This window comes from Centrocercus urophasianus, unplaced genomic scaffold (genome assembly GCF_019232065.1).
Source record: "Centrocercus urophasianus isolate 14NV4802_14NV808 unplaced genomic scaffold, USGS_Curo_1.0 seq_16, whole genome shotgun sequence".
NCBI classification, from domain to species: domain Eukaryota; kingdom Metazoa; phylum Chordata; class Aves; order Galliformes; family Phasianidae; genus Centrocercus; species Centrocercus urophasianus.
In genome coordinates this window covers 164,535-186,735 of record NW_024884711.1, presented here as the reverse complement: position 1 = coordinate 186,735, position 22,201 = coordinate 164,535, and the positions used below count along the sequence as shown (strand labels likewise).

The following is a 22,201-nucleotide window of genomic DNA, read 5'->3' as shown; positions in this document are numbered from 1 at the left end:
TGCATTACAAATGGGAAAGACTTGATGGTTTAAATGGTTGTCCACAGAAGCTCATACTTAATAGTCAGCGTGGCTTTCTCCATAATTTTTTTCATGGTTATCTGTGGTGTTCTGTTTTTAAGTCATTTATGGTGCCAGTACTGGCTGCTCAAACTAATGGCCACACATTTCACTTAAATAACTAGTTATACTGTGGTTGTAACAGCAGATAGCAGAGAGGGACTGCAGCATTTCAAGTAAATAATGAATCTGGATATAACCATGGCCAAAGAGCAGGACCCAGCACTTGGTCTTGCAGAACTTAGTGACAGTTTGCAAGGGATATCTGAAGCACAGGGCCCCAAACACATCAGATGCTAAGGCTATTTGAGCATTTGAAACTCCACTGAAGTGGAGTGCAGACCAAAATCATGTTTCAAGAGGATGCCGACAAAGGCAGTCCTTCATATGGGGGATAGTAGCCCAGTCTGGTCAGACACCACGCTCCTGGACTCTGGCAAAATCCTTCCAGCAGAAAACCCACTCCTCTCTTCACCCTACCTCACTGTCAGCAGCATATGGATATCCCCACAAGCAGGTCTCCTTCTCACTCACGCAGTCCAGAGCAGCTCCTCATGTCCTGACTGGTCATATGTCAGCCCCTCAGACTTCAGTGCCCTCACACAGCCAGCCTGCCCCTCCCAGTCAGCAGATGAGCCCAAAGAGCATAAAAAACAAGACTGCTTCTACCTCTCCTTCACCCCAGTGGTGTCACAGCTGTGATACTTGTCACTCACATCATCACCCATTCATTCAAGCCATCAGCCAGCAGGAAACTGTGCAAATATTCATCAGCACACAGCTTTTGCACACCTGAATAGCAGCATTTGCATGAGGTTTAAATATTGCATGCAGTGAACTCGGTAGTTTCCACATAGCTGCAAGCAATAACTGCTGCCATGAACAAATCCTTTGTTTTTATGCTACTTTATTGTTCTCACATCTGCCCACAGACCATTCTACACCCCTGATTATGCAGACCACAAGCCACTACACTAACTGCTATGGCAATGGTTGATAGCAAAACAGTAAGACGAGGCTGAGCCTGAGAGATGTGGTTGCCTCTGTGATTTTGAATAACTGCTTAAAAAAGGGAAGAAAAAAAAAAAGAAAGAAAAAAAAAAAAAGGAGGGTAGTGTATTATAGCCAGAATGATTTTAGTTTATGAAAGCAGTAAGGCTGACTAAGTATTTGGACAAAATAATCCACAAGAAGGATGAGCTGTGATGTGTGATGACTATGAAGACAAATGCCTCTTCTCTGAGCAAATCCAAGTCTATAAGCAAACCTCAGTATCATAACACAGCACGAGCTTCACTGTGCAATAACATCTTTCATCTACCATCTTCTCAGATAGCATTACAATGGGCAACTGAAATACACTGTCATTTGCACTGAGAGCCTCTTTTTCCCCATCTTTCTGTGTTTCACTACAGTGGGAAGAAAAAGTAGTGATTTTTTTTGACCTAGCATTGTGGTATTGGGTTTGCACCACACCACAGGGATATTTTGATGCCTCCCAGAAAACCAAGTGTGGTTTGGCAAACCTGCTCATCCCTTTGGAGGGCAGGCACGTAAGGATGTGCTGTTCCCCTTATTTACTAACCACATGCCTACCAGCTTTCCCTGCATCCATCACCACAGGACTAGGAAACCACCCCAGCTCTCTCCATACAGCTGGGCTACCTCTCACCCTGGAAGCAGCCACACTTCTTCACTGTAAACCGAATGCATCAGGACAATGAAGATACAGCTACAGAAAAAAGTAAACAAGTGAAAGCTCTGCTTGGAAGACCGTGGCTCCAGACCCCAGCTATACCTCAAAGGACATCCAGCTCATATAAACCAGATTAGCTCCTACTCAGAAAGACTCCATTTAACTATTAGGCTTGCTGCTGTTCTCATTAGCAATCAATAGCTTCCAGATTTCTGTCAGCCATTTCAGGGAAACTGGACAAGAATAAGATGGATTGAGACCATCGCATTGTTGCACCATTACCATCCAGTCAGGAAACTTCCATTTCCTCTTTGTCTTTAGTTATACAGACTGTTTTACATGGAAGGAAAACATACTGCATGCATTAAGGATGCCTGTCCAGCAGTCAGATTCCTCTCCCCTTCAGGCACAAGACTTCTGTTACACGAGCTAATAATCCTTCTTGAGGTGTGCACACACAAATGTATGGCAACTGATGTGCACTCAGCTGGCCTGCACGCTTTGCCAGTTGGCAAGAGCCAGCTCTAGTTGTGGATCAGACAGCCACGTTATCCTCTCACCAGGTTTATCACCCTAGATGCACCAATTACAGGCTTCAGCTTTAGGGGCCCATTGGAAGCATTATGCACTGCATTTACTGCTCCTATGAAACCCCCAGCTTCTCCCCCTCAGACTGTTTCTCTTAATCCATAGCGTGTCAGAGTTTTTTCTCCTTCAGAAAGTGAAGGATTGCTGCAAGACAAGTGGATCATGGCTGATCTCAAACAATGAAGCCATCTGTGTGCTGTAACATGGCTGTCACCCACACTGGGGATCAGGCTTGTTTTGCTGAAACCTAAAAGTTCCAGGAGCAAACAAGCTCAGCCATCCCTTGTAACACTTCGCAATTTCACGTCTGACAATGGCAGATGGGGGGGAAGAGGGACAAATCAGTCCCAAAACTCTGATTTTCATTCTAGCATGAACTGAAGCTAAGCCAACATTGTACTGCACCACCCCTGCCAATTTTCCACTGGCTGCTTTGCATACACTAGGCCCACACACTTCTATTTTCTAGCAATTCCTGGCAAATATCCTGTCAGATTAGCAGCCGCTTTACTCCCAAGACATGACGCACAGAAAAACACAAGCAGTTTGTCTCCTCCAGAAACCACCTCCCTGCAACAGCTTCAGACAAGCAGCTTTTAAAGCAAACATCAGAGTGATGACAAAGGCTTGGAGGAAACCCTGGCAGCGTCTCCATGCACATGTGTTGATCACCACAGCTCACACTGGACTATTTGAACCACATTACCTCGCTGTGAAGCACCAGATCAGTTTCGCTGACAGGAACAAAGAAGAAAGAACAAATACAATGGGACAGCACTCACAACAGGAAGGCTTACACAGTTCACTTGTACTCTGCCACAGACCAGCTGGAGTGGCTGGTTCAAGAGACTCAAAACCTCTCACATCTCAAATAATAAATAATTTCAAGGCTGGTAAACTTGTTACATACAACTGTGTGCTGCTTCCAAGCAGACGTATTCATTCAAGACAAAAATCTCATTGGTTTGCAATGAAAACAAATAAATAAAATCAGAGGTTTTGCCCATAACAAACCATGCTGTTCCTTGACCTCCAGATTCTATGCTTACACAGGCTCCTAAAGGCATCCTAAAGAATGATGCCCAGGACAGGAAGGAAAAACCCAAGATAGCCTTTTCCCCACTGCCGCTTTGGGAGCTGAGAAACCTTGGGAGATCTCTTATCTTCTTTCTAACAGCATTCCTATGCCCCTGGTTTAGTTAACTGCTTTTGGCTGAGGTGATGCTGTCTTCTGAAGTCTTAAGGAAAGGAAACAAGATATCAAAATTTCAAATGTATCAGAAAACAGGAAAATTATGATGTTGACACTTGGGGTTTACAGTGAAGACAACAGGGACACAGGCCCATCGCTCAGGGTGCTGGAGACTTTTTTTGCCATGCCCCCCCCCTATATCCAGACCTTTGGAACACCCAAACACTTTATAGAACCCAAAGTGCAGCAGCAGTTATATTGAGCTGCCACAGAAGTGAATGAATCAAGTACTAAGCAAGCTTCCCCCCCCCCTTAGTCATCTGATAAATCGAAACAAAAAACTGAAAGTATTTCCATAAGCAAATTGATTCCCAACTAGTATTCCCAAATTAATCTGTGCTACAACTAAGCACGAGTGACCTGTATCTACTGATAATTCATACGCAGGAAAGAGAACCACAGCCTCCAAAAACAGTTCTGCTCCTTTAGCAAACTGCAATCATGCACAGCAAGTCTCAGGATTTGTTCTGTTGCTGTGCTGCTCTCCCACCTCCATGCAAAACCCCAGCTAAGCCTCAAGACTGTGTGTTACAGGGAGAAATAGAAAATAAAATATACACAAACTCAGCAGTGAGGGCTAAAATGGTCTTGGAAACAAAGGGAAAACACAGAAGCTACAAAACAAGAGACCAGAGATGGAGGCAAGCCCCGCTCCCACCCCTCCATCCTTACCTTCATAGCAGGGCAGGAGTTTCTTCCCACTGGGCTGCAGGTTGGGGGGAATGATGTTGCAGAAGCCATGGGGCAGAATGTATTCTGTCTCGTAGTAGATGTTTTTCCAGCGGTGTGCACAGGCCTGAACAGATCACACCATACGTGTTACTGACCAAGAGCTGCAAGAGAGCCCTCTGACCAAGGCAGAGCATGCAGAGTAAGAGCAACAAAGGCTAAACCGGCCTCACTAGAGCACAGTGCTCAGGATAAATGCCACACAGAGATACACTGCTTCACACCTTCCCAGAAGCTAGCTTGCTCCAAAAAAATAACACTGCACTGCTGCCAGACACGCCACAAGTTGCCTTATGCACAAGGATTAATCAGAATCAAAAGAAATGAGATGTGAAACAGCGAGGGTTTTGAATTTATGCACATGGTGAGCCATGTCCCCAGCTGGTTTAAGCTGGGAACATTAGTGTAGATGCATCAATTTGTATCACTTAAGGCTTGGTCTCATGAGCACAGAAGCAATCTCTCCGCTACAAATCACCTCCTTAACATGCTTTCAACTCTTTCTGGAAACTTTGCACCAGCCTTGCAATCTCATAGAAGCCTGCAACAGCCACCTTCACAAGCCCCACGTTTTACCCTATCATCCCCAGATGGGACACCTTCTTCCCTTGTCCTCATTCTATAGCACCTTCCTGCCTCAACACCTCAGAGCTGTTCATGTTGCCAATAGAAACATCTCAATATTTGCAAAAATTAGGGCCACAAAAATGATTTAAGGGGAACATCTCCCCGACAAGGGCAGGCTGAGAGCTGGAACTGTTTAGCTTGGAGAAGAAAAGTCTCCGAGGAGATATGATAACAGCCTTTCAATATCTAAAGCAGAGCTACAGGAAATAAGGGGACAGACTCTTTAGCAGGGTTTGTTGTGATAGGACAAGGGGAAAATGGTATCAAAATAAAAGAGGAGAAATTCAGACTGGATATAGAAAGTTTTTTTACAATAAGAGTAGTGAGGCATTGGAACAGGTTGACCACAGGTGTGGTGGATGCCCTGTCTCTGGAAACATTCAAGGTCAGGATGGAAAGAGCTCTGAGGATTTTGGTTTAGCTGTAGGTGTTCCTGTTCACTGCAGGAAAGTTGAAGGCCTTTAGGGGTCCCTTTCATCTGAAACAATTTTATGATTCTATGGCAAATTAAAAAAATAATAATAATAATCCACAGATTGCCACCCATCATACAAAGGATGCTTATAGTGCACTTGGCTTGACAGACAAATGCATGTCAGCAGCTCAGCACAGATCAGCTTCAGGGACTCAGCTTATGACTTTAATCCCCCATGCACTGCTCATTCCAAATTCAACAGCACCAGAAGTAACTCATTCCCTGAGTAACAAGGAAGTAGTTTCTCTTATGACTGATCAGCACCATGAGTACAAATATGCACAGGCACATTCCTTCTGAAGGCAGTACCATAAAGACACATACCAATAAAGCTGGCGTTAAGTCAAGCTCAACTCCAGACACTAACTCAAATGAAAAATGATAAAGAATATATATACATATATATTTTTTTAATTATGGAAAGATAAATCAAGCATGATGATATTGTAAATCCCCTGACATTTTATCTTTTGAAAACTCTCGGAGGCTTGCATAAATTTACCTACTAATCTCTCCCAACGGAGCACAAATGACAGAGAGACAGGATGAGCAGCAGCATCTCATCACAAGCAGCAGGCTGTGCTCAGGAGCAATCAGGAATGAAGCGCAGAGGCCAAGAAAGAGAATAATATAAGGAGAAAGAAAAAAATAATAAAGGAAAGCAGCCTCTACATCAAAAGTACACTCAAAAATCAAGGTGAGACTGTGGATGTGTCTCAGTAATTGAGTGCTATCCCCTAATCAGCGTGGGTTTTTTTGTTTGTTTGTGAAGGGGGGAGTTGTCTGATTTTTGTTTGTGAGCTTTTTTTGGGGGGGGGGATATTTTCTGTGTTTTTGTTTTCAGTAATGAAAACTTCTCCATACCCTCAGTCCTGCACATACTCAAGCATAAAGCAATTAACTAGCAGTAAGCCTGAGTCTGCTGATGGCTCTCCCCACTCTCCCCCAGACCACAGTTGCAGAATTTGGTATTTTCCCAATGGAGTGGAGTTCAGTATCTCCTCTCCCTCCCAAAAATTCACCTCTCTGCAGTCAGGCAACCAGCACATTTGTCTCCCTGCCATGGCAAAACTTGTCTGCATTCGCTTCTGGTTCTCTTGCCTTTACCAAATTATTTGCTTGGATTACAATGCATGACCCTTGCACGTCTCAGCACTGCTGAGTTAAGGTGATGCACTATCAAAGGCGGTTAAAGCCTTCCTCCTTTAATAGTACATGTCTGAAAAGGCTTTGGGAACAGAGATGAATCACTCAAATTTGATGTGGAACACAGGAGAAAGGACACAAATTCCTGAGGAAAAATAAAGTCTTCCTGGACCAAGCATGCAGAGGTCTCTGATGTTAGCAGACACTGCGTCACTGTGATATAACAGACAGATCACCTCAGAACAGCAAATGTTTTTTGCTTTCTTGAGGACTGAATGCCAGTCATAGGCTTTGCATCGTAGAAAAAGGAATGTGAGACCAAGACTACTCTTCAGGGGCTGAATCCTGAAGTTAGAGTCCAGCCAGGGGACTTTTTAAGTGTACCACTGTCAGACCACTTCTGGTTTGCTCTTCACTATGAAGGCTTTGGCACAGTGATGGGTTCTCCTCCCTCACCCCTTCCTTTGCAAGCTTATCACTAAATGTGCCAGTAAGTCAGCTGCTTAAAGTGAAAAACAGCAACACATGATAAAAAGCAGAGTAACAACAGATGTGGCAGGTATTTCCAAAGAGCAAGATTAAAGCATGTTGGCTTATCTCCAAATCATAATGCACCGTCCCCAGCTCCTCTCCCAACAAAAGCAAAAGAAGGAATTTTGCCGTTTCAGTTTGGGAAGAGCCAACAATCTCAGCTGTATTATTGTAGCACTTTGATTAATGCAAATATTGACTGAGTATAACCCAGGACAGGAAGCCACTAAACTGCAAACTTTATTTTTTATACATAATCTTAGTTCTTCCTCTTTTAAAGTCTTCATTATCAGTTTGAAACTGTGTTTCAGTAATATCCTGGCACATGATGGGCTGACATAATCCACGTTACCTAACACTAGCCAACCTTGCACTAGCCTCTTGCACACTCCTAACCTTCCTCTTTCCACTGAAGTTGTTATTTCCATCTGAAGAAGGGGAATCTGATCTGGGGAAACTGATAAGACAAAGCCACTAGGCAATCTCAAAGCAAAAGGAGCAACTACAACCCACAGTTACACTGTGGAACTAAATGCTCTAACATAGGACATCAAAAGCATGAAGAGCTCACATGGGTTTAAAAAGAGATGCTCATATTTATGAAACCAACAAAAGAATCGGCGGCTACTGAACACAAAAATATTGCACTTGCAACATCTTTTGGGAAAGTACTTTCTCAACCACCTCCCTGGGCAGCCCATTCCAGCACCTGACCTCTCTTTTGGAGAAATTTTTCCTAATATCCAACTTGAATCTCCCATAGCACAACTCGAAGCCATTCCTCCTAGCCCTATTGCTAGTTATGTGGAAGAAGAGACCGACCCCCAGCTCACCACAACCTCCTACAATTGTAGAGAGCTGTAAGGACTCCTTTCAAAACACAGCCTTCCTACTACTGGGAAGACACTGGGGCTAAGTAGCCTGATAGTTCCTCAACTTTTCACTTTGAAAAGTTCTGTTTTGAGTGAGCAGCCAGCCCTAGCTCTGGCAGTTGCCTGGCTTTTTCATACACTTCCCTCTCCTCTGCTGCTTTTGCTTAGCTTCTGAAAATGACAGAAGAATTTGTCTAGCTCTGGCCAGTGACTAGAAGATGGCAAGAATTACGTGTCTTGGAACCACACAAGGATTTGTGCTGGAACGGTCCTTTAAAGATCATCCAGCTCCACACCCCGCTGCTGTGGGTAGAAACACCTTTCATCAGGTTGCTCAAAGCCACATCCAACCTGACCTTGAACACTTCCAACACGGAATCATAGCATGAGGCTGGTTTGCCTGGATCAGAACACATTACTCCTCAGTCACCAAGCAGACTTCTTCCAAGCACACACATTGGGTTATCCCTTGAAAACACATGCTGCTTACACACTCTTCTAGTTGGAATGCCTTCATTTTGTGCTCTGCTGTATAATGTATTTTATTTATCCCATTCTGCTTTTCCCTTTTTCTTCTACAGTTGAACGTAGTTAAAACATTCAACTAAGGTGATGAACCAGCTAGCCTCTAAAAAACTAGCAAGCTGTGCACCAACAGAGAGAATCAGACAAAATACCACTGCACTATCACAGAAAGGTAGAAAATCCACCTGTTCCCCTATAGGAGGTCACTGTGCAAAGACTTGTGGTGCCAATGTGTCTCATCACATATTAAATAAAATGCTTTCACATTAAGCAGCTTCCTCCACTTCGCTGAGTAGGTGGTCAGTGGAGAAGGTGCTGTACAGAGCTCCTGTTGCAAGCAGGTTTGAGACTCATGGGTGCCCACACACCAGTGTGATTCCCTGCCTCACTGGAAAGATGCTGCAAATTTCCAACTAAAAAAAAAAAAAAAAAAAGGTAGCATTTAGCATTAGATTGTTATTAGGGGCACTGTGACATGAGCTTGAAATTTGCCAGCCATACATTATGCACAACATTCCATTAAAATTTTTCTTATTCATTTAGTATTCCTTCACAAGCTCCCAGATGGAGCTCAACAGCAGATGCAAGCACAGGCAAATGTTGACCATAATATACCCATAAATTTTAAAAAGATATTTGTCCAGTTCTTCTTAAGATTTTCTTTCCAGTACAGGAAATGCTTTGCAGAAATAAGTTCCACATCCTAAGGACCACATCTGCTCTCCTTGACCCTCTGCGTGGTAACCATATCAAAGACAACAAGGCCACCCACACACAACTAATTCATCTTCACTTTCAATGCTTCCGCCTCATTAATGGAAAATACATATACATAAAGACAAAATATTTCCCTAAAGTCTCATCTTACATTTTTCACGGTGAGTTCTGATATGTAATGCATATGCCTGTGGAAAATGAATGCATACACAAGCACAGACAACCTACAAAAAGAGCAAAACAGCAGATACCTCACAGACAAAGTTCTGTTTATTCTGTTTGAAGATTTAATCCCCCAGATTTGGGAGGAAGCCCTTAGGTGACACAAGTCAGGTGTGATCGCTTTGAAGTCATTCGTCTACAAATACAACTTTTTTGGCTGGCGCTCATTTTCCTTCTGCTTGAAGGAAGGGACTGCAGAATTTGCCGCCCATAAAGCTGGACTCCATCAGTCACTAGCAAACGCATTAATTCTGATGTGTTTAGCATTAAAGTCAGACAGCAGCGACGATTTTAATGAGATCAAAGAGAAGAGTGGACCTACCAGCACACTTCCACCAGCCTTAGGCTGTCTAGCCAGGCTCACGCCCATCCATTCATCGTCTCTGTCTTCTTTACACGTCTTTCCACAGAGCATGCCCCGGGAATTGCCTACAGGAGGAAAAGAACAGCAGCAAGGCAGGGAGACATAAGCATCTAGAAAGAAATCCCTTGGAAAAATGACTGCCATCAAACATCTGCCTGTCAGAACTTTTGCTTTCCCTTTCATCCCAACTATTATTTCTTGTAAGCTCTACTCAGGGTGATGCTCCCAATGTTACCAGACACCGTCCACAGCAGAGGACAGACTCTGTTCCAAACGGCCAGCAGCTATTGCAGCATGCCCACAGCTTTACTTCAATAAGCCATCCAAGTGAAGTTAGGGGAATACACGTACAATTGCTTCCAGAATGCAATCAAAGCAAAAATATCCTGGAAAATGAGATCTGGGGCATTTATTTTATTTATTTATTTATTTTTTTTAATGAGGTCTACATTTGTATGGGAACTGCTGAGTCACGGCCTGAACCTCTGACCACCTGAGGTGAGCCATGAGCCAGCCAGAGGTGCACAGGTGAAGGCAATTCACCTGTGCTGCCAGAAGGGGTGGAGCCAGGCTGCACCTCTCCTAGACCCATTTAAGAGCTGGCTACCAGAGGGGAAGGATCTCTTCTGGAGATCGCCTCTATTGGTGTTTTGTGGTAGGCCCAGCCGAAGAGTAAGCCTTCCATTTTATTCTTTTTTGTTATCATTGTCTACTTTGCCTAACTCTCCTGATTACATTGTTATTATAACATCTTGATATCCTTTGATTATACAACATTTTTAGTCCCAACTGGCAATATCTGTGAATCCACTAAAGATGCTTTTTACTGTTGTAGATGGACAAGTCAAACATAGCCAAAGTACTACTGTAATCTACACAAGCTTCATAAAAACAAATCCTATTTAACTCAAACATGAAAAGATTTACAAAACAATACTAACATAGTTTTAACTATAGGTGGAGAATTAAATAATGTTAATCGCATGACCAAGAAAACTGGAATGTTTAATGACTTCAATTTCTCCATCAGAATCCAGCAGAAGGTTTTAGAACAAAGTTTTGGGAATGGGCTGATCCTGACAGTATGACTGAGAAGAGTCAATCCTGACTACATAAACAGTGCACAAGTAGGACTCAGAGAAAGCTGGGACCTCTTTAAGGCTGGCAGGACTGTTAGCCACACGGGGTGCTTTGTGATCCCTCCCCTCAAAGTATCACTGCTACCCACCTCGACCCATATCCAGCTCTGTGCATCTTCTGTCAGGATTGGTGTGGACTCGACATTTAAATACTGCTCCTGGGGACTGAATAGAGGTGCTGTATCTAGAGTCTGCCTTGGGAGCTCCAACCAAGACCCTGGAAACCAAGCACAAAGTAACAAGTTACTAACTGCATGAAAAAAAAACAAAAAATAACAAACAACATCAAGGTTCACATTGCCAGGCATTCCTCAGCTAGAGCAGTTTTTCCAGAAACTTTGTAAAATGATAACATTGATTCACAAACTGACAACACCACCAACAGTAAAAGCATTTTTCCACTAGTGAAGGCATGAAAGCCATGAATACTTTAATAAACTAAATTTCCATTAGGAGTGTAACACTCGTAAAGCAATTCCTTTTCTCACCCGAGATAGCATTTAGGAAATTATTAAGACAGATAACAGCAGCCCCATCTATTTTCCCTCAGCTTTAACTACATCTCTATTGGCATTACAAAAAATAAAGACCTAAAATACACAGCCCTGAGAGGAAAAGACCTGAACCTGAATGTTTCCAGCCAGCTAAAGATTAATGATTGCTTAGAAAGTTGAGGCACTCTATTAGCAGATTTTATGTAATTACAGCTTGAAAACAAACACAAAACACAGGAGCAAATTCTTCCACAGCGCCTTGCCTTGCTATCGGCCATTACTTACAGTGGAGGCACCTTTCTTGGTTTAGCCAAGGGAACTACTGCTGCAAAGTCCATCTCTGTACACAGCCCACACACAGCACAGATCAGCAGCCCAGTATCAGACCCAAAAAAGCAGCTTTCCTTCTTTTAAATGACCCCTCTGCCATCCTCCTCAGCAGCCTCCAATCTGAAGCTCCAAAGCCAACCAGCACCCATCATCACCTCTTCAGGGAGACCTGGGGCATGCGTGTATCCCAGTGGGGCTGTCCTAAATACCACGGGTCCTATTTTCACAAGTGAGAAGAATTAAGGGCTGAACTGCTTGAGTTGCTGAAGCCTACAAGGCCTGAGCGCATTGTGGAATCACAGCAAAGGATCCAGAAATAACAGCCTGACATGGAAACCTCACCATGCAGACAGCAGGCAGAAAATCAGATGCCAGTCATTTCATTTACACAGGCAATGAATGTGTGTCATTCACTTACTGACATTCGTGAGGGCTAACAAAAGCAAATAAGGGGGGATATTACTAGCTTAAAGGTTCAAATTGCAAATGGCAAGAAACTGTTTCTATGAACTGCTAGAAAAATAAGATAAGGTAAGCTGTGCTGACCTCCAGTTTAAACAAAGCTTTCTTCTAACCCAAAAAAAGTAAATTTGAATCGGCAATTAGTACAAAAGATACCTTGGGTTGGAGAACCCCAGACAGAGCTTAAGGAGCATAAATCACAAAGACTCATTGGTTCTGTTAAAAAAAAGAAAAAGCTAAAGGGGAAAAAAATGGCAATTACAGATTTGAGTAGGCTACTGCCACACATCACATCACTCAAATTTGTCTTGAGTGAACACACCTTTCAGAAAACAGTTTGTGGCCATCTCTTCATACAGACTGAGCACAAGGAAGCAGCAATAACATGTGCCAGAAGCAAATCTATTTTGGATTGTCCTGAATACCAGACACCTAAAACTGGCAGTTCACCTGCACCACACTCTGTATTATCTCAGGATCTTCTTTCATTCACTCACTCTTGCACTTCCTCCAGAGGTTGAAGCCTCGTTGGATTTCCCACTCTGGCTGATGTGATCCATGTTTGCCCAGACCCTGGGAAGTCGCCTTTGGGGAGGTGGCACAAAGGTCTCCATCTGCTGGGCCACACGCTTTTGGCTGCTCAGGTTGCCATGGACCATGTACCACTCAGTCCAGTTTTATTCAAAGAACTGAGGCTGCAGTATTGGTGTATTACTCTTGTTAATGAAAGATTCCCTTAAATCTTTAGCTAGTTTCTGTACACAAGCATTTAACCTGTTGGAAGAAGGTCACCTATCTAACTGCCACAAGACTCCTCAGCAGACCTGGGAAGAAGACTCTTCTGCATCCTGATGTTCTGAAGCCCACTGAGCAAAACAAATGTCCGTTTTGTCTTCCCCACATGTTAAAGCACCTTGGAAATCTTCTGAGATTTCTATGAAACAACGCTGCAGCCAGAAAAGGTGTTTTTCTTTGGTGCCATTTACAAACCTTAGAAAATAAAGCCTTAGAATCTCGTACACTCCTGTGATTCAGCACTGTGCATTCTTGCTCGGCCTAAATACTCTAAGGATAATAATACACTACAGATACGTAAAAAGCCACAGGTTTGAGGTCTGAGGGTTTTGCTATTATCAGGCAACCATCCAACACAGCCCTAGGTTAAAATACCCTAATGCTGTGGTAGAGCTCATCAGGACTTCTCTAGGAGTCCTGTCAGAAAGCAAGCATGAGCAGCCTTGCAACCTTTTGCAAAGGCTCCTGATGAGGCTGGTACTCTTTGCAGAGGTTATCCACAGCCCTAACAGTGCAGGAAGCCCCCTGGGATATCAGTGAGCAGCAGCAGGGAGACACCTTGAGCAGGAAATCCAACCAGGGGAAAGGAATCACCTTCCCCTGAAGACAACCAAGGGCAGCAGAAGTGTGGTTTGGGGCCATTTTAAGGTCTCTTTTACTTGATGTGCACAGGAATCTCTAAGAGTTGGCCACATCTCACTAACCCTGTGAACCGAGTACTGGTATGTAAGCTGCTGTGAGAAGCAGTAAGCAGAGAGGCCGTTTAACTTTCTCTTCTTGAATCTACACCCACATGGCCGAGGACAAACATCCTCATCTGTATGGAGATGGCTCTGCAGCTGTGCAGCCAAAAATCACAACACAGGCACCGCATCAGCCAGTATTAATGGATGACAAGGAGATTTCTGGCCACAGGGCAATTATGCATCCTTAAAATTACTTCCTGCAGAACAGTAACTGTTACTTTGCTGGTGATTGACCCTCAGCACATATAGATTTGGAAGCTAAGTGCCACATTTAGTGGAAAGAGCAGTGAAGGGAAGTGTCGAGCTGCCCAATGGCATGGAGGGATGCCAAACACACCGAACATCAGCCCGCAGCACGCCAGCAGCAATTAGGCAATCACAGCTCAAGGACTGTGGAGTGTGGGCACCTCACTTCACTGCAATGTTAAGTGGCAGGGGAAAAAGGTCTTTAAATATCCCCACATACCACAGCAGATTTCAAAGGCAGAACCAGGAGAGAGTGCCCCACCAGCATAGCCCGCTTGGGTTTTTCCCTATCAGAAGGGTCTCTGCCACACGTCAAGCCCTCAGAATAAAAATCCCAGTGGTTCATCTAGTATGTGCAGATCTAGAAGTGGGAGGAATGTTATTTGGGCAGCAGATTGTAAGCAACATCAGTAAGCCCTTACTCTCCACCTTCTCCAAATACTCCAACTCCATCTAGCATCACCAACGCAGCACAGCATCATTAACACAGCGTCCATCCTTCACCAGGTTGCTCTGTTCCCACGTCTTATGTGGGTCGCCCACACGCTCACCGTACCCCAACAACTCGCACCCACCAGCCTGAGATGCAAAACCAGCCCCGTGTTCCAGCAGCAGCAGAATCCAGCAAAGCATGGGGCCGAAGGGGTGCAGCAGCAGCACAACAGCCAGGCTCATTCCTTGCTGTAATTCTCACAGCAGGATGCCGTGCAGCTAAACCGACTCCATTACTTTTTAGTGCCGGATCGTGCTGCCAGAAAAGATGAAGTTGTTAACCTGGACTTGCTGAGGGATTTGGGGGAGTGCCAGCAAGATGGGGAAAGGAGAGAGATTAATAAGTTAATAGAAGAATGATGAGAGATGTCATATCACTGACATCTTCTACTGGTGCAAAACTGACGTTGTTTGTTCTTGAATCGTCTCCTCACAAAAGCAGAGAAAGTCACATTCTTGGTCACTCTGCTGGGTCTTTAGTCCAAGCTTGAAAATTATTTCCAGAGAACAGAAGCACTTCAGCTTGTCTGTGCTCCAAATGCAAGCAACCACCTGGATCCTTGCTTTGCTGGAAATGGGAACGATAGGGAGCTGGGTAAATCTCTCTAGATTTACAGTCACAAAACCCGGGTAAGGAAGGAAAAATGGGGCATTGTCAGAAAAACAATAACCTCAGCACATCTGTGATGACAAGCTACTCCTGAGAAAGAAACTGTGCAAAAATAACTCATAGAAGGAAGGATTGCTGGGATTAACTATTTCAGACAGGTGAGAGGCACAGACCTGCATCACAACTGTAGAGCAGGATGAACACTCATATTCCATCTTAATTTCTGGGTCTGCATCTGACACAACATCTCAAATGAAACATTCCTCATGCAGAATATTTGGTTCATATAGATCTTCAGAAAAAAAAGAAAAAACAACTCTGAGCTCATTTGCTTAAAATCTACAGGCTTGTAGCAAACAATGCAGGTAAGTGCTTTTCTGGTGTGGAAAAATGAGTGGAAGACTGAAGTTGAAGAGCTGGCAATTACAGATGCCTTTTTATTATGAGACAGTGAAGTTCCACGTATATTAAAAAGCAGACAGGCTACTGAGAGGAACACGTTTCAACTAAGATGCTCTGATGATCATTAGGGAATATTGGGCCCTGGGGCAATGAAGATTAAGAAACCCTGAGCTATCACGATAACACTCCAATGCTTTGGAGCATGTTAACACATTAAATAAATTTACATAGGCAAAAGATAGCTCTGGATAGCACTAATCACATTTTTTACAGGCTTACACAGTGCCAAGCTGACCCTGCAAGCCACATATGACCGAAGTATCACAGCTCAAAGTTAACCTAGGTTAACTTCCCACAGCAGTCCTTAGGCCGAGGAAATGTGAGAAACTCAAACCGTAACACTTCTTCATGGAAAGAAAAGCTATAAAGCTAAGAACAAAACTGACACACACACACAGATAACACCATGGCTGTTAATAGCAGCTGCATGTTACAGTGGGATGAACAGCAAACCTTTTTACTACATACAAGGGCTGCTCCAACAGTAATGGCTCCTATATTATCGCGTTGGCCCACAACATCAAAGGTAGATGGTGGGGGTATGGCAGCAGGGGCTGAACCTTCCCACCAGTTTTCCAGTATGTTATTGCCTTGTAACAGATGGCAGCAGAGGAGCAGCCTGACCAAACAGTGTCTGACATGGGAGTGCATCTGAAGCACAGGTGGATCACTGAATTTCTCCATGCAGAAAAAAATGGCACTCATCAACAGTTGCTGAACATTTATGAAGACCAAACAATGGATATGAGCACAGTGAGGTGCTGGGTGATGCGTTTCAGCAGTGGCATCAGTGACAGCAGGTCACTTCCACTGGTGCAGATTTCTACGAATGCAGCACGATGGCTCTTGTTCATCACTGGCAAAACTGCATTGCTCAAGGTGGAGGCTGTGTTCAAAAATAGTGTCCTGTAGCTGAGAATCTGCTTTATCAAAGTGTTATTATGATACATCACTTTAGGAGCAACACACCTATTTGGTATACCAGCCCCCACGCAGTCCCCAGCCTATCTCATTTTGAAAGAAAAACCATCACCCATTAACCCTACAGACCAACTAAGAAAACAGCTCTACAGCTTTGCATGCACACAGCTCTGCACACAAAAGCTACGCACACAAAAACCCGACAGATTGCCGCGCATCCTGCTAACCATTTTCCTCTGCACTCACACAATAATACTAAGATTGCATCTTGTCCTTGAATTACATGCAACTTGTAATCACTTCACAATGGAAATTTTATGCTCTGAAGTGGTATCCGTAGTAAGGCTTTGTCCAGTATGAATGTGGCTTTGTAAAAGTGCTTTACAACACCACAAGCCTTCATGCCCTTCTCGTTAAGAAGACAAAGCTAATGGTACTGACCAGGGTTCAGTCCTTCAATGGCCTCAATGTCGAGAAAGAATGCTCAGATCTTTTAAGCTCTCCAGAAGAAACTCATTAAGCACTTAAAACTGACACTGCCCCTCCAGCACAGAGTGACAGCTTCAGAAAACTGGAAGGCAGCTGCATATCCTTTGGAGAGCAGAACAACGCAGTGCTGGGCCTTCATCTTCAGACTCCATCTATGTATTACGAGCACTGGATGATACTCTGTGTGTGTATAAGCACTGGAACAGGCTCCGCAGGGAGGTGGTGAAGTCACCATCCCTGAATGTGTTTAAAATCCGTTTGGATGCGATGCTCAGGGACATGATTTAGAGGAGGGTTGTTGGAGTTAGGGCAGTGCGGTTGGGTTGTGGTTGGACTCGATGACCTGTAAGGTCTTTTCCAACTTGAGTGATTCTATCATTCTGTGACCAGCGTTTGCTTGTAAAAAATATTTTTGGCTGTATCTCCCCTAACTGTTATCACCTCCCCTAGGCACGGGACCCTGAAGCAGCCATGAAAACAAGCTCCCCGGTTCCGCAGTGACAGAAGGGCTTTCCCCATCACCACTGACAGCCCGGTGCCGTCTCTGAGCACACCGAGCTCCTAGCTGTCAGGGATAACCCCCGATTAATCCGTGTAACACCACTCGGCCACCTCAGATGTCTTTTGTTTCTGGGTGCTCCTCAGCAAACAAGCTCTACTGTGGAAACCGGGAGCAAAACGCGAGCGTCGCAGATGCGTGCCCTCAATTCCCACACAGGCGGCACGTCGCAGGTACCTGCACCCCTTCACCCGCTCCAAAGGGTCACACCAGCAGGTGCCAGCCGAGGATAGCACTGCAACCCCTTCCACCTCCCCAGCCTTCGCCCACCCGCTGTGAGAGGCCGCTTTCCGCACCCCCAGCCTGGCGCTCCTGCCCCAGCCGAGCGCTCCTCTCTCTTTGTGAAGCGGCCCGAGAAGCCCCCGGCCGCGACCGCCCCGTGAAAGCCGCTATGCAAAAGGCAGAGCGCACAACTCGTCTTAACCGGGGGGGGCTGGGGGGAGAAGGGGGGGCTGAAAGAAGCCCATTTTTTAAAGAACCGGACGCGGCATGAATACGCTTGTGTCTATCACAGTGCCCCTCAGTTCCCCCACCGCAGCTGAGCCGTCGGCGCGGGAGATAAAGAGAAGCTCTGTGGACGTTCTCTGGCAGCGGCACATTAGAAGGACAGGTCCCATTAAGAGAAAGCAGCTTAAATTCTAACAAAGAGCCTCTCACCAGACCGGGAGAGGCAGAGCCCGCTCCGAGGCTCCTTCCAGCCACCGGGACAAGCACGCCAGCGGCACGATTCTTTCGGATGCGGGCGAACTTTCCGTCCCCCGTCGCTACTAAAAGTCCCACGGGCACGACAAGCCCCTCGCGGCGCGTCGGGGCGCGAGTGAACGCCCGCGGTCCCCCGGTCCGGAGGCACCCCGCGCTCGCAGCCGGGCCGGCACCGCCCTCGGGGCACGCGGCTCCCGCTCCTCGGGTCGGACCCGTCTCCCTCAGCGCCACCGCCCCGCTACTCACCACCGCGTGCTGTCGTGGTAGTGCTGCAGCACCGAGTACCCGAAGAAAGACCCGTTGGGACCCCGGAAGACCACGGGACGTCCTATGTCCACGTTGTAGCAACGCGCTAAAGCCACCCACAGCAGCGCGCTCAGCACCCGCGTCCAACTCCGCCGCCCCGCCGGCATCCCTGCGAGTCCCCGCGCAGCCGCTCCAGCGCCGACTCCTCGACGGCGCCCCTCAGCGCCGCGCTTTTGTGCCCGCCCCGCGTCTCTGCGCTGCCCGCCCGGTCCGGCTGCGCCCCGCGCCGCGACCCGCGGGGACTGCGCGCCCCGCTCCGCCCCGCCGCAACGCGCCGCCGCAGCGCGCCCCCTGGTGGCCGCGGGCTGCATCCCCTCGGGCTGCGTCTGTCCGGCGCTGTCTGTCGCGGGTTCGTAGAATCACGGAGGTTGGAAAAGATCTCGAAGATCATCTCGTCCAACCGTCCACCTACAGCCACTATTACCCACTAACCGTGTCCCTCAGCGATGCTTCGTCTCTCCACGTTACTTGAATGCCTCCAGGGACGGTGCGTCCCCCACCGCCTGAGGCAGCTTGTTCCAATGTAGCGCCGTTCCTCCTGAGGAGAAGTTTCTCCTGATGTTCAATCTGACTCCTCACCGTGAGCTCTCTTGCTTCCCCAAGCCCCCAGAGAGGTGATGGGGGACCAGGGCTGCTTACCACCGAAGTACCACGAGTTGGGTGTGGTGGTGCAGTGAATGAGGGCCCGATTCACATCACACCAAAGGGATTGGGAGAAAAATCAAGGGAAGAGATGGGGTCTTTTACTGGAGCAACAGACAAGCATGCACCTAGAAGGAAGAGCAGACCACTGTTTTCCAGCAAACATCCGCCAGAGCTGTAAGTGAAGCGGCAGCATTCATGGCTAAGCTGAAAGTAATTGTGTAAAGTATTACTTTAATAGCCTATCTGCGACTGAAAATGACTGAACGCCCAGTAAATTGGCAGGAGCCAAGGCAAGGTGACCACCTCCAGCGGGAACAACAGCAGCCGCGTGCTTCTGCAGCAGGAGCAAGCAAGGTGTTGTACAGCTCGTGGCCCTGCAGAGCCCACGCCTGTGTTATTCAACAAAAAAAGCTGCAGGTTCCCCTCAGGATTCCAGTGGAAGTGAGCTTAGAAGTGTGCTCTTGAGGATCAGCCCCAGGAGCTGAGAGAAGAGCTCCCTCAGAGATAACCGGCAGTTCTACTTGTTGCTGTTAGCCCTTCTTGTAGCTATGTGAGCCCATGTACTCATCTGTGAGCAGCTGCACTGGGAGAAGCACAGCAGGTTCCAGGGAACGCAGGAGAGGGGCCAGGAGCTCTGATGTGATGGAGACTGCTTCATCTGGCAAGCAGCTGGACGTACAGAGCAAAGTTTCTGGTGTAGGCACAACTTGAGTGTGTTTGACACCTGGTGTTCCACAGGGAACGTGCTTCAGATAGCAACAGTGAGATGCAGAGGTGGGTTTTGGATGCTGGGGCTGGCTGAGAACTGTTGTGGGAAAACTTTATTGAAGGTAGAACAGTCTTTCAGCACAGGAAGTTCTCAGGAAGCTCTCAGTATTTCCTGAGGTGGGATGGAGCTGACTGTGCGTTCCTGCAGAGAATGCATGTTCAGCAAGGAGGTAATTTTGTGGTAAGCTGTTTCACGCTATTGATGTAGCTCTTACAAAAGTGTAGCTTGTTCCTGCAGGTAAGCATCCTCATCAGATAAAAGCCATCTCTGGATTGTTTGTAAGCACTGACCTTGGGTGTCCTCATCCACGGAGCAAGCATGCTGCTGCTGTTTGTATGTGCAGATGTTACTGCCTGGAAGCTGACATTCTTCATGTTGACTGTGATGCTAGAAAGTAGAGGTCAGCAGAGTAACATACCAGGGACAAGTTTAATAGAACAGCAATAATTACAGAACTGGGTGCTGAAAAAGTCAGCAGAGGAAGGGAGGTTTGTAGCCATCAGTGCAGTTTACACGTGCTACAGAAAGCTTAGCAGAATATTTCTTTAAAGCTCATCCTCACAGTGGTTTATGAAAACAATGGGACATTTTGACTCTCCAATTTTCTAATTTTGGGGGGATACAACTGCAAATGAGGATGACGTAGCAACACATCACCTTTAGAGGTTGAACAAGTGAATGGGACGTGCTCCTGCCACAAACCACACAGTTCTGCCTGTAGGCATGCACACACAACGGGTTATATAGAAATGAACAGTGAATGTTCTCCGCTTTTAAAAGCAAGTGGCAACGTGCTTAATATCAAATAAAATGGAGAGGTCACTTATCAGTACTTTCAGACATCATTGTACAAGCAAGTTGAAAGAATTGGTTTAATCATGAGGGAACCAAATGGAAACAATGGGGCATTTACATTGAATTAGCAGGGATATTTATAACACTTAATGAAAAGATTTTCACAGCAGTTTTATTACTGTGCAATCAATATGGCTAAAATAATCTGATTTAGCCAGAAAGTCAATATGCAGTGATTAAGCAAATTCCACAGATGACGTGCAATCCCATTAGCACTACCAAGCCAAATTCTCTGCACTTTGAAGCAAGAAAACAATGGGGCTTTTCAGTTAATTATCCAGGCACTGAACGATGCTAGACAGCTCTCCAGTGAAGTTAAAGGAAATGTGAGCTGGCACTGGCAGGGGAGAAAGAAGGGCTCATTCGTCTCCAGAGAGACAAGGGAAGCAAAGTGGCTGCATGAGATGAGCACAGCTTGTCTCTCACCTTGCAGAGCTCCCAAGGGGGCTTGTTTCACCTGGAATTGGTACGGTATGGAAGTGTGCTAGGTCGCTTTGCTTCCATTCCTGGCAAGCAGGATTATACAGAGAAAGGGAAGGAATACTCCCATCTCGTCCACACTTTTTTTTTTTTTTCCTTTTTTTACTGTGCATCCAAATACTGAAATAATCTCACAACATTTAACCCAACGGGAATTTTGTCAGGCAGAGCCGAAACTGCAAGGTTAGACCTTGAAGCTTAATGTTAATGTTAAATGTTAATATTAAAATCTTGGCGTGCCGTGGAAGAAATGAAAGCAATGGGAAGCATCCAACTGCAACTGTGAGTGTAATAATAATGTACTTCAAATGAAGGCGATGCTAGCAGTAAGCACTGAGAACAAGGAACAGTAAATATTATGCCAGCTCTTTGTTAATGAACTATTCAAATTAGAAATGCAGATGTAGCTAATCCTATATCCCTGTTCTGTCTGCTTGAACCTTGATGTTTGCGTTGTCTAGGGAAGTTCCGTACCTGCATCATAAGGGCAATTTGTAGTTTACACTTACCTATATTAATTAAGTACTTAACTGGAACTTAAGGTGCTGTATTTTGGCAGCAATTGGTCTCAAGATCAGGTTTTAAATTAGAAAAGTTATTTGTAAAATGATGACCTACAGCAAAAACTCCCTTGACAATACTTGTTCATTAATAACTTGAATTGCAGAGCTAAGGAGAAAAAAAAAAAAAGCACAATGATGTTCCAGCTGAGGAAAGAGAGAAAACAAATGTGTGGTGTCTGAATTTCTTGCAGCATCAGTTGCACGTAGACGTGGTTCATCAAGACTCACTCTTAACAGGTAGTTTCCCTCCTGGGGGTCTCTTCCCACAGTGCAACTCCTCATCTAATAATTTCTTATTTAAAATATGTACAGCTTTTCTCCTGCGCTGCACA

At 45.6% G+C, this 22,201-nt stretch overlaps 1 protein-coding gene across 1 annotated transcript in view; it reads right to left on the bottom strand.

The window, feature by feature from the left end:
- The window catches only part of ITGA9 (integrin subunit alpha 9), a 214,361-nt gene extending 195,694 nt beyond the window's left edge, over nt 1-18,667 (bottom strand). The window contains exons 1-4 of the mRNA XM_042817225.1: nt 18,498-18,667; nt 11,033-11,160; nt 9,763-9,869; nt 4,269-4,392 (exon numbers count right to left, since the gene is read on the bottom strand). Of these exons, the coding sequence (XP_042673159.1) occupies nt 4,269-4,392; nt 9,763-9,869; nt 11,033-11,160; nt 18,498-18,664 (526 nt within the window). The 5' untranslated portion in view covers nt 18,665-18,667. The remainder of the gene's footprint in view (nt 1-4,268; nt 4,393-9,762; nt 9,870-11,032; nt 11,161-18,497) is intronic.
- Between the last annotated feature and the right edge of the window lie 3,534 nt (nt 18,668-22,201).